Source organism: Aptenodytes patagonicus, chromosome 1, assembly GCF_965638725.1.
Source record: "Aptenodytes patagonicus chromosome 1, bAptPat1.pri.cur, whole genome shotgun sequence".
Taxonomy (NCBI): Eukaryota; Metazoa; Chordata; class Aves; order Sphenisciformes; family Spheniscidae; genus Aptenodytes; species Aptenodytes patagonicus.
Window position 1 is genome coordinate 86,120,946 of NC_134949.1, and position 14,316 is coordinate 86,135,261.

General features: G+C 41.6%; 1 protein-coding gene across 1 annotated transcript in view; it reads left to right on the plus strand.

The window, feature by feature from the left end:
* FKBP4 (FKBP prolyl isomerase 4) overlaps window positions 1–13,760 on the plus strand; it is a 21,222-nt gene extending 7,462 nt beyond the window's left edge. The window contains exons 4-10 of the mRNA XM_076345997.1: window positions 2,597–2,717; window positions 3,255–3,411; window positions 4,869–4,959; window positions 5,303–5,386; window positions 6,108–6,293; window positions 6,795–7,034; window positions 11,108–13,760. Of these exons, the coding sequence (XP_076202112.1) occupies window positions 2,597–2,717; window positions 3,255–3,411; window positions 4,869–4,959; window positions 5,303–5,386; window positions 6,108–6,293; window positions 6,795–7,034; window positions 11,108–11,206 (978 nt within the window). The 3' untranslated portion in view covers window positions 11,207–13,760. The remainder of the gene's footprint in view (window positions 1–2,596; window positions 2,718–3,254; window positions 3,412–4,868; window positions 4,960–5,302; window positions 5,387–6,107; window positions 6,294–6,794; window positions 7,035–11,107) is intronic.
* Window positions 13,761–14,316: the final 556 nt, after the last annotated feature.

Sequence of the window (14,316 nt, forward strand, 5' to 3'; positions counted from 1 at the left end):
TACCCCACCCCCCACCCCTCCACCACCTTCTGTTCACTTCATTTTGGTTGAGGGAAAGGAAAAACAGAACTTCAGTGTAGCAATTATTGAAGATGTTCAGCTTCTCTGCTTTTTACTGTCCATGCGCAGTGTCTCAAAGCTCAAGACCTTCTACCTTGGCAGCATAATAAAGCATTCTGAAGGGCTTAGCACTAGTACACAGGATGCTACATCGTTGTCCTGCGACAAGAGATAACACCTAAACCTTTTGATAAATAAAAGCACTAACTGCAAGATGGAGTTTGTTTCATCAGAGTACTACTGAGTCTATCTGATACAGTCATCCAGATGCTTCACTTCCCACTAGGTTTTTCTTAATGATGCCAGTCTGACCTATCCATCTTCTAGGTACTGTTTAGGTAAAAGTAGTGTTTCATTCATGACCCTTTATACGCCCTAATGCCTGCCTGAGCAGTAATGTTAGAGGAGAAAAGGGAGAAAGAAAGAAAAGCACTGAAGCTGCCTATGATGGTTTTGTGCTTCCCTAACAAAATGGCGTGCAGATGACTGGCTACAATAAATAAGCAGTGCCGGCTGCGTCCTGAATTGGGCAATAGGGTGGAACTTAGGTCCAGAAAGTTTTTCCTAAGTTTTATTAGGTAGGAGTGATTTCTGACTAGTATGACTCTCAGGCACTTAAAATCTCTTTAAGTTTCCACTTTCTTTAGTCTTGCTCCTATGTTTCCTTTTTATTATTTAAAACAACATCAGCATGGTTCCTTTGCAAGTGCCATCACCATACCAAAATTTTGTATGAGTTGCCTTAAAAAGGACCCTCTGAAAGTTACGTTAAAAGATTTTGTAGCTGTGTCATCACCACATCGGCATTTGGTTATGACCTGAAATAACGGATGTCTTAGGGCTTGGTTTTTTGGTTTTTTTTTCTTCCTCATGATTGCTTTTGCTGAGCAATATAAATAGATAGATTCTTCCATAGAATACCATTGTTCAGGAAAAAAAGGGGGGGGGGGGGCAGGGGAGGCTGTATGGTCATCAGTGAGATGTTGTGGAGTGACTTAGCTTGTTTCAGACAGACTGAAGAGAAAGACCAGAATATTACGTGTTATTAGGTATCCATCAAAATACAAAGTGGAAGTACTCCTTGTGCTGGTGAATATTCAGTTCCTTTTGCATTCCAGCTATCTTAAGTCTAGTGTCAAGAACCTCCACAGCATTAGCCCTGAAGTCTTTTTTTTTTTTTTTTTTTTTTTTTTTAAATGAGGTACTTAGTCTAAACAATGCTGATTGTAGTGGCTTGCTGTTTTTACTATTGTTTTACTTGAACATAGGATAGCAAAAGATTTTTTTTTTTTTCCCCCCCATAATTTCATAGCAACAACAAATTTCTTTTGTGACTAGACTATTTTTCCATCTGGTCATGGTACTCCCACTTCAAACTATGATTTACACTAGAGACTTGGGAGGGCATGTGAAGATTCAGGCTGGATAGTTATCTCCTACATTAACACCAGCTCTTTGAAAATTCTAAACAATTTGTTGCAGCAACAAGTTTACATTAAAGGTGGGCCAGATCATGGCTTTGTTGTTTTCTCATTCTTCTGGAAATAGGTTTTTTTTCTGAAATGATCCTACAATACACAATGATAAGGCAAGACTAGAGGGGAAAATGTAACAAGTAAAAAGAGAACACTAACTCTGTTCAGGCATGTAAGGGAGAATGACGCAGAAGTTTTGAAACTCTTGTCCTGTGGCACAAGACTAGGAGGATGAAGAAACAGGTGGGGAATAGCTGAAGTCTGAAAAGATATTCTTGAATTTGTTTTAATGTTGCAGGACAAGCATTTGGAATCAGTTTGGGCTCCATTCCAGGCACTTTAAAGTTGATCTGAATTTGACCATAGATGGAATTAAGGGTATAATCAGGACTTAAGGATAAGGATTGCATCTCTATATTTAATTTTCCTGCTCCTTTTGTCCTTGCATTACTTGCAAACCTGCTAGGCCCTTGGATGCAGCAACACTACTGGTGATTCTACGCGACTGTAGAGTAAGAGGGTGTGACAGCTGCTGATCAGTGTGGTAGTACTGCAAAGTGGCAGCTAAGAGCCAGTTCTTCCTGGCTTAATGTGTTCAAAAGGTATTTTCCCTCATATTAAAAAACAAACAAAACCTCAAGCCCAAAAACTACTATCCATACTTCTGCTTGCAGACGTTAGCAAAAATACTATTAAAGAAGCCAACAGAATCTTTTTTTGCAGTAGTCACTAAGCATTGTGGCTCATGTAAGCTTTATTCAGAAGCCAGATTCATAGTCCTTTCAATTAGAGGATCTTATTTGTAGTATTAGGAGACCAAGATTGCTGGAGAAAAAAGCCAAAAGGCCTGAATACAATCTGAAACTCTTCAGTAGGTTTCCATCCAGTATCTACTGAATACAGCATCTTCATAGCCTTGGCTATCTAGTATCTTACAGGACATTAACAAAGATAGTGGCTTCCTGAACAGCTATAGTTTCAAAGATCTCTGGAGAACAAATCCTGTGAGTTACTGAATTGATGTGATGAGAATAAATGCAAGGCTTTTCTTCCCTCCACAGATAGAACTTTTTGAGTTCAAGGGGGAGGACCTCACTGATGATGAAGATGGTGGCATCATCCGAAGAATCCGTAAAAAAGGGGAAGGCTACTCCAAGCCCAATGAGGGTGCACTTGTAGAGAGTAAGTATGTTACACAAATAGTAAATGGGTTTACCGTGTGGAAGGGCAGAACCTTTTTCCCAATCTACAACTCCTTGCCCTGAGAGAGAGGAATACATGGCTTCTCTTTCCTTTACTAAGTAACTTAACAACCTGGAGTAAGCTTTCATTCTCTTATTTCTAGCGAGGTTTACATTTTCCAGGAGCAACTGTGTTCTCCAGAGATATTGAATCTGATAAAGTGCTTATCTGATCACAAAAGGTAGATGAGTCTAATAAAGTATTTCCATTTGCTGAGGAACAAGAGGGGAAGTAGTTCTGGCACTTGCTGAAGTGGAAAAAAAATACACAGATGAACAAAAAAAAAAGGGTTTATTAAGTTTAGCAGCAGAAGTTCTATTTGCTGCCAGTAGCCACCATGCATAGGTAGCTGTTAAAAGAGAAAAGACTGTTTAGGAGGAGGCTCTGGCACTCCCTATATTAACTGTGCTACTTACCCCTTACCATACAGGAATATCTTCTGATTTTTCTCTGGGTTGTTCTGTTTTTTGTTACCAGTCCAGTTTGAAGGCCGATATGGAGATCGTGTTTTTGACAGGCGGGAATTGCGGTTTGAGATTGGAGAAGGTGACAACTATGATCTTCCTCATGGTCTGGAGAAAGCAATTCAAAAAATGGAGAAATCGGAGGAATCTGTGTTCTATCTCAAACCCAAGTATGCTGTTTCTTATCTTTTGATACTTGAACGGCTTATACTAAGCATCTGGCAAGAACAAAGTGTTTTGTTATAATGCCTTTCAGCTTTTTTCAGTGCTGTAATAAAAACTTGATCAGCCCCAAAAGTTTGATGTATGAGAAGTATGAAGCTAAGATCACTTTGCCACTAGGTTGTGCAGTAGTAGCACTGCAAAAGAAATTTACTTAAGTCTCTATAGTGTTGATCTTGGTGAATATTAAAAAAAAAAGTTGTTGCTCTCTAACTTATATTTTGTGGTCCCTCTTAACGAAACAGTACTTTCTGTGCAGCAGTGCATATAAAGATACCTAAAGAACAGCCTCAGAATAGGAAAAGAGCTGATGAGCCTTCAGAGCAGCCCGATGTGACCAGATAGCTAGTCCTTAAGTGATGTGGTTAGTAAAGAGAATCAGAAATCCTTTGTCAGTAGAAAACGTTCACTGGTATTCTGAAAGCCTTTTGAAAAAAGACCTTCAAGATTCCTGTGAGATACAAGGCAGAGTTATATCCAAACCTTGGACTATTATGAGAACTCTGAGACATAAGAACAGCTAACTGAGACATATGACTGCCCAGTATTGTACCCTTAAACAGTCTTGGATATAAGCAGAATTTTCTCTTTACAGCGAGAACGCACCTGAAAGAAGTGGAGTTTGCACTGATTGTTTCCATCAAACTTTAATTCATTTCAGTTTTTATTTTAAGTTTTTTAAGCTGGAACTGAACCTGATGGGAGAAGAAAAGCAAAGCAATCTGATCTTGAGGGTTTTCCTGCTAATATGCAGCTTCTTACTGGAGTTGCAGTGTGGAACCTTTCTATAGGCATTTACTGTTAATCAGCTGATTGGCAGTGTGTGAAGTGTACAGCTGTTCACTTAATCTCTGTATTTGTTGTCTTTGCTGAGAAGACAGCAAATAGTACTAAATACAGTGTGTGTATATATATACACTATATATGTGTATATACTGTATATACACATACTATATATGTATATATATATACTGTAGAGAATAGTACTAAAATACAGGTACTCTGAAGGAAACATCCAGTCTCAGAGCGTTAATACAAAGCAAGATGTGTATAACTTGAAAGTTTTGGATTTTTTTTTTTCTTTCCTTGGAGAGATAACTTGTTTTTCCTTCACATAAGCTAAAAAAAAAAAAGAAATAGGAACTGGTAACCTAGAGATTAATGAAATTAACCCCAGGCTTCTCCAGCTTTTCTTCTACCTTGTGCTTGCTAATTTTAGATTAGTACCCAGAATTCTTCAGGCCTTTATGTCTTGTAATAATGCTGTATAGGCATCCCAGATTTGCATGGGGGTTTTGCCTCCAGCTTCCTATGTAGCGAATATGGCTGGCTGGATAGTTTTGGAACTCTTATTTTTTGTTTGTTTCTTTTCCTTGCTGCCCCCCTTCCCCCCCCCATCTTACAGCTATGGTTTTGGAAGTGCTGGGAAGGAGAAATTTCAGATCCCTCCTGATGCAGAGCTACAGTATGAAGTGAAACTCAAAAGCTTTGAAAAGGTAGGAATGAGAGGTGAAGTCCCAAAGAGATTGGGAGGTGGGGGAAGAAGTGTGAGTGCAGCTTAAACAAGGATGATGGAATCCTTAAATGTTCATCTGAAACAGGGAAGCCACTGTTGTCAGAGATGACAACGCACTGGGAGCTCTTGGCTGAAATTGTTCTTGTTTTTACTGTATCCCTGTCTGTTGCCGTCAGTGTCTCTCCTGCTCTAGCCCAGTTTCCAGTGGCAGTGCAAAACTGCTTTGCCAAACCTACCCCCACCATACTGTTAGTGGGAAGCAGCATAGCCACTTGTTTCCTCCAAAATTGTATCATTGACTTGAACTGTTCCTGTTTGGGTAGGCTAAGGAGTCTTGGGAAATGAACACAGATGAGAAGCTGGAACAAAGCTGCATTGTGAAGGAGAGAGGCACTCAGTACTTCAAGGTAAATTACAGTCCCCAAGTAATGATAGCATTTCTTTGTCCATGTCATGAGCTGATAATGATGATGACAGCTTCTGTCATTTCAGAGTGGTGTTCATGGTACTCTGTGACATTTTACAGGGAGGACTGGAGGGGGAAAGGTGTCTTTAAAAAAAAAAAAAAAAGCCTCAGAGTTGGAATATCCAAAGAGATATCCAATATCTCTCTGTCAGAGCTGTTTGCTGTACCTACAGATAACTTTGGGGCATAAATTGAATAGCAGCAAGGTTACAGTATTTCAGTTCTTACTGTGGGATAATGCTGTGAATGAACAACATTCGAATAGAGACGTGTGGAGAAGCTGTTTCAAACAATTTGACCAGCTGAAGGCAGACTTCTTCATTATCTTCATGACACAGCAACAGTTGTGCTGTTTTGAAAAACGCCCCATCTTCCTTGTTCTGTATCAAAAGTTGAATATAAGGTGGGAGTTGAGAGTGAAGCATCAGTGCTGGCCTATACCCCCAGCTTTAGTGGGGGAACCAGTAGGTATTCCTAAAGATTTTCTGATCCTATGCAGGAGTGGCTTTCAGAAGTAGTATATTTTTGATGATAGAAATTTACTTTCTGATTACTCTGAATTATTTTTTTCAGATCTATTGCTCAAGGTAAGCAGAAGGGGCAAGAGGGAGATAAAAGTTACTGTGATGAGCTGTGTGATAATTGAACTGCCTTGCTTACAGGAGGGGAAATACAAACAGGCAGCATTACAGTATAAGAAGATTGTGTCGTGGCTGGAGCATGAATCAGGACTCTCCAATGAGGAGGAAACGAAAGCCAAAAGCTTGAGGCTTGCTGCCCACCTTAATCTAGCTATGTGCCATCTCAAGCTGAAGGAATACTCCCAGGCTTTGGAGAACTGCAACAAGGTAGTAAGGGTTTATTTATTCTTAAGCTGCACAAGCAATCTGACGGTTTATCTCTTGCTTTAACAATTTGAGGGATACCAGGCCATGTGGTGTTTGGCCTTTCTTATCAGCTGGCAGAACAGTTTATTTTCATAATTATTATCCTTTGAATATCTTTTACTAACTTGCTGCTACATTGAGAATATTCAAGTATTTAGAAATTAGAAACACTGAGATGTGGTGAAGGTAGTCATGTTGGTAAAGGTCCTTCAAAGAGCTGGAATAGAGGCAGGACTAAATTTTAGACTTGCTGGTTTTCTGTCAAATAGCCTACTATATTCAGTCCTCTTTGTATTTACTTCTACTGTATTCAACTCGCCTTATTAGTAAGCCCTGACAAGGCTCATAATCTACATCAGAAGGTACGGTTTGTAGCAGTCTCTGGTGTTCTGACTGCATATTATTTTAAAAACAGAAAAATTATTCTTGAATGTTGTTTTGGTTTGGTTTTTTTTAATGCAGGCACTCGAATTGGATAGCAACAATGAAAAAGGCCTCTTCCGGCGTGGAGAAGCGCACTTGGCTGTCAATGACTTTGAATTGGCCCGGGGAGATTTCCAGAAAGTGATACAACTTTATCCAAGTAACAAAGCTGCCAAAGTGCAACTGGTAACTTGTCAGCAAAAAATACGGGAGCAGCATGAGAAGGAGAAAAAGATGTATGCCAACATGTTCCAAAGGCTTGCCGACAAAGACTTAAAGGTAAGTAACAGTACTCCAGAAGACTGCAAGAGGTGGTGTCATGTGTTAGACAAGGAATAGTGTTTTAGGTATTCAGCTTACTTCTTAGTACAGATAAATACAGTGGGAGAACACTTGAGTAGGTTCCTCTGGGGGGGCGGAACTGGAAATGGCCAACAGTCAAAATGATTAGGCCATCTTGTTTGAACAAGACAACTAGCAGTACCAAGCATTGCACAGAATGCTTTTACTTATTTCAACTGATTTTGCAACAGACCAGTGTTAATCAGAAAGCAATTGAAGTGATGAGATGCAAACATGATAATGTTCAAGAACTGAAAAAAGCGCCTATTCTCCTTGAACTGATCTTCTAAAGAACAGTCTGTTCTGGTGCCTGGGTGGCCCATCTACTGAGACCTTATGTCTGTCGTACAGACATAAGGTTTGTGGTGGTTTCAATCCCCATTGCTTCTCATGGGGACATTAAGATGTGGTTGATGCTCTCCATCTCAAATGTCACAGATAGATTATGAAGTGTCAGCATTCAGACTGTCAGAAGATTCATTATTCTACTGTATGGATGGTTTTCCTACTAAGCTTTCACTAGAATTTTAGTAAATACAAGTTCAGTTAACAATGGCAATATTTGAATACAGGTTATAACAAGGTTGTATCAGCTAGCAAGAAACATGCAAAGTTACTGGTGAGAATCACATATCCTAAGAAAATGTTCTGTTTGTTTTCCTTAAATCTGATGGTCCAGAAGGACTAGGTAAACCTGTAACTTCCAAGACAAATCTGGGATTTATATCAGACTCAAATTTTCTTGGTAACATTGGGGAGTGCAGAAGCTTGCATCTTGTGAGATTATTTTCACGGATCTTTGTGTCCACCTTCCCAGCATATGCATGGAGAATCTGAAAAATTGTCAGATATTGGTATGTCAATTTCCTGTGGTTAACTGTGTCAGTGAGTCTGTCCAGATGAGTGTATCCTGATAGTTCAGCCATCTCAGACTGTCAACTGATGATTTTGTACATGAAACGCTTCACAAACCTGTCTTTCTCCCCCTTCCCCAATCTTTCAAAATGAGTTATACCTGAAATCAGTTTATCTCCCAGAGACAATGGGAGATGTATTCCATTCTTCATCTCTTACTCTGCTAAAGTACCCTATGCTTACTATATGACTAATCACGCCTAACTGGATGGTTGGGTGGGCAAGCTGTTCTGTTTGTGGCTTTTTGGTTGTGGGTTTTCTTGGGTTTTGGTGGGTTTTTTTTTCCTCTTCAAAGAGTAGCAGTAGTTCTGTAGATTTGGTTGTGCTTCTCATGGAGGAGTGTAAACAAACACATAAATGCAGACATTACCCACTGATTCTGCAAGGAAAGTGTCATTGTCCGTGTAGTTATGTATCTGGCTAAAGCAGCCTGATTCAACAGTCCTTGCTTATTCTTGCCTGGAAGAAAGTATTCTGTCCTTTTAGACATTGTCACTTATAGCCACATAGCACCTTATTTTTGATTTAATGAAAAATCTCAGGAAGATAAAGATAGAGCAACTAAACTAGAATTATTTCACTGTTGAGCATCTTCACTTTTGAAATTGCAGGGTTTAATTGCCAGCTGTCAGGCTCTGCTGTGCAGGTTCCTTTCAGCTAGCACAGCTGCTGGGAATCTGGCTTCTTCCACTAGGTGTGGGACACAGCAAGATCTGCTGTTCAGAGAGGAAGAGTGGATTGTTGAAACAAGCTATACCCACTAAAAGTACGAAAGGGCTGCCTTCATGCTTTTCAAAATGTATACCTCAGCCCCTAAGACAGACAGACGGTAGAGTTGTATTCTTGGCAAAAGGCAGACTCACAGTCTTTGCACTGCAGACTGTTTGGGATACTGCAAAGACATGGCACTTAGTTCCAATTTTCCCATCTACTTTGGGTAGGATCAGCTTAAAGTCATAGAATCATTTAGGTTGGAAAAGACCCCTAAGATCATCGACTCCAACCGTTAACCTAGCACTGCCAAGTCCACCACTAAACAATGTCCCTTAAGCGCCACGTCTCCATGTCTTTTAAATACCTCAGGGATGGTGACTCAACCACTTCCCTGGACAGCCTGTTCCAATGTTTCACCACTCTTTCAGTAAAGAAATTTTTCCTCACGTCCAATCTAAACCTCCCCTGGTGCAGCTTGAGGCCATTTCCTCTCGTCCTATCGCTTGCTACTTGGGAGAAGAGACCAACACCCACCTTGCTACAACCTCATTTCAGGTAGTTGTAGAGAGCGATGAGGTCTCCCCTCAGCCTCCTCTTCTCCAGACTAAACAACCCCAGTTCTCTCAGCCGCTCCTCATCGGACTTGTGCTCTAGATACTTCACCAGCTTCGTTGCCCTTTGGACACACTCCAGCACCTCGACGTCCTTCTTGTAGTGAGGGGCCCAAAACTGAACACAGTATTTGAGGTGCGGCCTCACCAGTGCCGAGTACAGGGGCACGATCACTTCCCTACTCCTGCTGACCACGCTATTTCTGATACGGGCCAGGATGCTGTTGGCCTGGTTCATTCTTCTCAACAGTTAGATGATCTTGGGAATGTGCATGTATTCATGTTGTTTTTTTCTTGGAGCCATCTGGCCTACTTCAAATGGATGTGGTTTCATATGAAAAGGGATTGATGGAACATAGAACTGTAAGCAAAAGACACTTTACTCCCCAGGTCAGTCTTGGGGATTTTTCTTGCAAGAAAACATGTTTTCCTGTTAATTCATCTATCATTTACTCTAGCTCCAGCAGTTTCTCTATTAGTGGTGGTGGGAGAAGGTCAAGAGTTCTGGAGAAGAGGGTTTGTTTACCAAATGTCTTCCGATTGGTAAGAAGGCAGCTTGGAATATAGTTCTGAAATTCTTGACATCTGTGTATCTTACATGGAGTTTGACAGCTGCTCTTGCATCAGTAGTTCTTGTCATGAATTTGAATAGTTCACATATGTAAAGTGTGAATTTTTAAAGGTCAGGATGTTTATCACTTTGTCTTAAGCCCAGGATTGCTAGCTAACAGATTTTCTGTGGAGAGGAGACTTCGCTCTCTTGTGCTTCACAGAACGCTTCTAAGGATGAAAGGTTGACCTGTGATGCCTGGATGTTCTTTGGCTGTGGTTTCTTGTTGCAGCTAAGTTGATGTAACATTTTAGTTTAAGGACTCTGCTCCTTTTTCCCCTCCTATTCCCTTCCCCCAACAGTGCATGCCTATGTCCTTGCTTGTTCTTGTCTGGTTCTCATCTAACTAACCTCGTAAAACAGATGGTTCAGGGAGCTAGGTTGACAGGTGGAATAGCAATTTCATTGCACTGTCTTTTGAGATGAGCAGGACAAGACATTTCTACCTCCCTTTACTGTGTTTGAAAATTATTGCAAGGTCAGGATGTGCTGTCCTTCTATGTCTTATTGTAAAAACTGACCTCTGACCCTTACCTCATGGCGCTCTGCCTTCCACACCTTTTTATGTGGACTGGAAGATAGAGCAAGGAGAGGGCTTTTAGAGCAGCCACCTTGTCAGATTAGACCTTCTTCCAGCTAAGCGCTTACAGAGGACATCCAAGTGACTGTTGTCGAGTTGAAGTTACTCTTCATGAAACTAGTTGTCCAAGAAAGATACTGCTTTGTATCTTGAGACCAAGTGTGCCTCATACAACTTGGGGGTGGGGGCAGGGTATGGGAATTGCTGAAATTGAATCATGTTGAAATTGAAGCAGGACGAAAGCAGTTCTGTGCAGAAGCTTCCTAAACAAATTTCAGTTTGTGGGAGAACACTTTCTTAGTGTTACGTGGCAAGTGTGTGCACACCACGTTATGACTCAACCATCTAACACCAGTATTATTTCTCAGCCTCCTCTAAACTGCTCCTGGTTTCTTAGATGCAGAAGAAATGCAAAGAAATTTTTGGTTTCTCTTGGCTGAAGGTCCCAATATCTTAATTCAGTCTTGCAGGGAGATCAGGTATCCTAGTGATAAGAATCAAATAATGTTTGTGGTATTGTTTGCAAATGCTAGCAATTTTGCATAACAAAGGAATATATTTTCTTTGTCTCTCTATTTAGTCAGCTGCTACTCTTCAAACCAGCCACACTGAAGATGAAGAAATGAAAGATGAACAGAATGGAGTTGAAGATAAATCAGAAGTTGACACAGAAGCATAAAAACAAACCCTATTCCATTAGTTTTGTAAATGAAAGAATTTCCAGTGAATTAGACCTTTATTTTTCTACCTGGTTGGACAGTGGCTTCAGGGCAGCAGAGGCTGAAGCCACCATGCCACAGTCAGTTACAGCTTTATATGTCTGTTGAAGAAGCTGAGTGGCAGCATAAATCTGGTTTAATCCTAGGGACTTTATTTATTCATTCAGCCTCTGTTACTGTTTGGGTTCTGTCTGGATTTACTCTGCTTGGTTTATTTGCATTTTGCCATTGGTGTTTGTCTCTTTCTGGTTCCAGCTCACTTTAATCCCAGGTTCTGCTCCCTAAATTTATTTCCTTGATTTCTTTCAAGTAATCAGGCTTTTCCAGGAGTCCTCACATGAGACTTGAGAACAAATTGGCGCTCCCAGTTCTTCTGCCTTGGTATTGCCCCCTTTCCCCCTGTTCAGTAGGGAGTCCCTTCCATTACGTGTTGTAACCTTTCTTGTATGCCTCCTCTTTGCAAATTGCTGAAGGTGAAGACTGTGAAGTCACAGCTTAAGTAATAAAGCTCCAATTAAACTCAAGAAAACAGAACTTTTCGTGGGTTTTTATTGGAATTTGCACAGAATGGAGAGAATTTACTGTCCTTTGGTCATTCAGCATTTTCTCATCCACATAGCTGTACAGTAGCCACAGTATCTGATTATTTCTCTATGTTGTTCATTCACTGCCATAGAAAATTCCCACAATAATCGATACAGTATTTACCCATGTATTTGCAAAAGGAAAAAAAATGCGTTGCTGAAAATTGTACAAAAAGCAAGTCTGTAACCTATGCATAGAGCTTATTTTCTGTTCATACTGCTACCTTCCTCTTCACCCCCTACATTGTAAAACTGGACCAGAAAAAAGCCATTTATTTATACCTGAAAGTGACTGGCTTTGAAGAGAAAATAAGTGATAATGGTTTAACACATTACAAATACTTGTAATTCCTAGTGAACTACAAACTTCTGAGTGATTCTAATGTTTGCTTATCCCCATCTCACAAGAAAGCTATTGCTTGATATTCTGCTTCTTTCTGCAGTATGTTGTGTGTGGTGTTTGGGAGTGGGTATGCTTTTGGGTTTTGTGTGGGCTTTTTGTTGGGGTGTTTGTTTTGTCTGTCTGCAGGCATGGAACATAGTACTCAAACTCACCTTCTCTGTTTATCCTGTTATGTAGTGTTAAACTCAGCATCTCCACTGTCCTGTTCTGAGACCCTTTAGCAGCAGGGATACTTCTTTGCCTGCTCTGCAGGAGGAAGGTGGATAATCTGTTCCTTTCAGATACAAAAATGGATTTTTTTGCAGTGAGAAAGATGTCTTGTCTTGGCATGGGGTGGGCTGGAATTATGTGTATATTGCAGAGGGTATTCCTGTTTTAACATGAATGACGTCTGAAATCTTAGTGTGAATTCCTGGTCTCCTTTGCTGAGACAGAAGTACTGTATAAGCAATTATTCATGGGGTTCTTACGGGCTGGGAGGTTGCCAGCATCTGGCCCTGCAGGAGCACCAGCTCGGGCCTGGCAGCTGTGTAACTGAACTGTCACCGAAGTGGTAAGGCGTGCTTGACATGCTGTCCAGGCCCAAGACAAGTTCACTACCGGCTGCTGGGCTGGAGCTAGCTTGGGGAGCTGTGAACTGTGCTGCTCTCTGCGTGGTGTAACAGTGCCCTAAGCTTCAGTGGGGTGAGGGAGGGATAGGAGACGCAGGATAAAGTGCTTGGTGGTAGGTCATCATGTTTAAGGAAATGCTGATTTGATTCGCTTAGCAAAATCTTAGCGTTGCCAGGTAATGCAGGTGCTTTTCGTGAGTTCTGACTCTCAATAGTATCAGCCCTGTGTATGTGAAAACTGTTTCACCTTGTACCAAGCCATGACTAACCTCTAAGGGGAGTGTTACAGACAGCTTACAACAAGGTGTGAAGAATGTCAGCTGAAGTTACAAGAGGGGATTTCCAGACACAGAACAACAGTAAGGGGAGCAGGAATGTCAAGCAAGAGTTCTTTTTCTCCAGCAAGGAAATACCTTGATTTGTTGGGAATTATTACTGGAAATACAAGCCCCTGTGGCTGAAACTCTTGTTGCTGTGAAAGTAAGTGTAGTGATAAATTTCTAATTCTTGAACAATAGTTTTCAAAAATCTCCCACAGGGATGACAGTTCTTCAACATGTTTTTGAAAGCAAGAAGTGAGATTATTTCTGTAGAGCATCTAAAAAATTCCTGGAGTTGATGGTGGATATGTTAAGTGTGAGCAACCTTGAAAATACCATTTTGCCCTCATTGTTACTACATAACAAACTGAAATGTTTAAGAATGTAAATCTAAGGACACTAAATGAGCCCTGTTCAGGCAGCTGAAAGGAGGTTCTGTGCTGCCTTTAAAAATGGGTCTAGTTGCCAGCAGAAGATGGCATGCTAGTGTTCATGAGTGAGGTCATGCATGTAAACTTCAAATATAAACTATTTGTTATGTCCTTATAGAAAAATGCTTAAAATAAACGATTACAATAGTGACTTTGTAAACCACACACACCCGTCTCTCTCAATTTATGAATCCTTCATCCTGTGTGGGTGTGGTATTCTTGTAATAGTGCAGTACCTCTGAAGTAACAGAAGTGTCTGGTTCGCTATCGTCTGTGAAAGTGGAAGCAACCGCTCTTTGCCTAACCCACCACAGAAGCGGGAGGGAAGCGCTCAGTGCCGTTGGATGGTGCCCTCGGATCTGACCAGGAATTAAACAGCTCGTTTGCAGAACGCGGTAGGGGAGCGGTTTTGCTCCTAGGAGGAGCTGGATCGTGTAAAAAGGCAGCCAGGCTCCCGGCCGTGGGCGCGGGGCTGTGGCGGAGCCTGCGGCCTGGCAGGCCGTCCCTCTGCCCGCCGCTCCCGCTTGGTAAGCGGCGGCTGGGGGGCCGGGGCTGCGGCGCCGCCCGAGAGCGGGTAACGGGGCAGGAGGTCGGGCGCTCGCTCCGCCGGAGGGACGCGCAGCGCGCCGCGGCGGGCGGCAGAGCGGCCGCGGGCCCGGCTGCCCAGAGCGCAAAGGCAAAAGGCGCGTTTCCAGACCCGCGGCGTGAGGCTGGGCTGGCC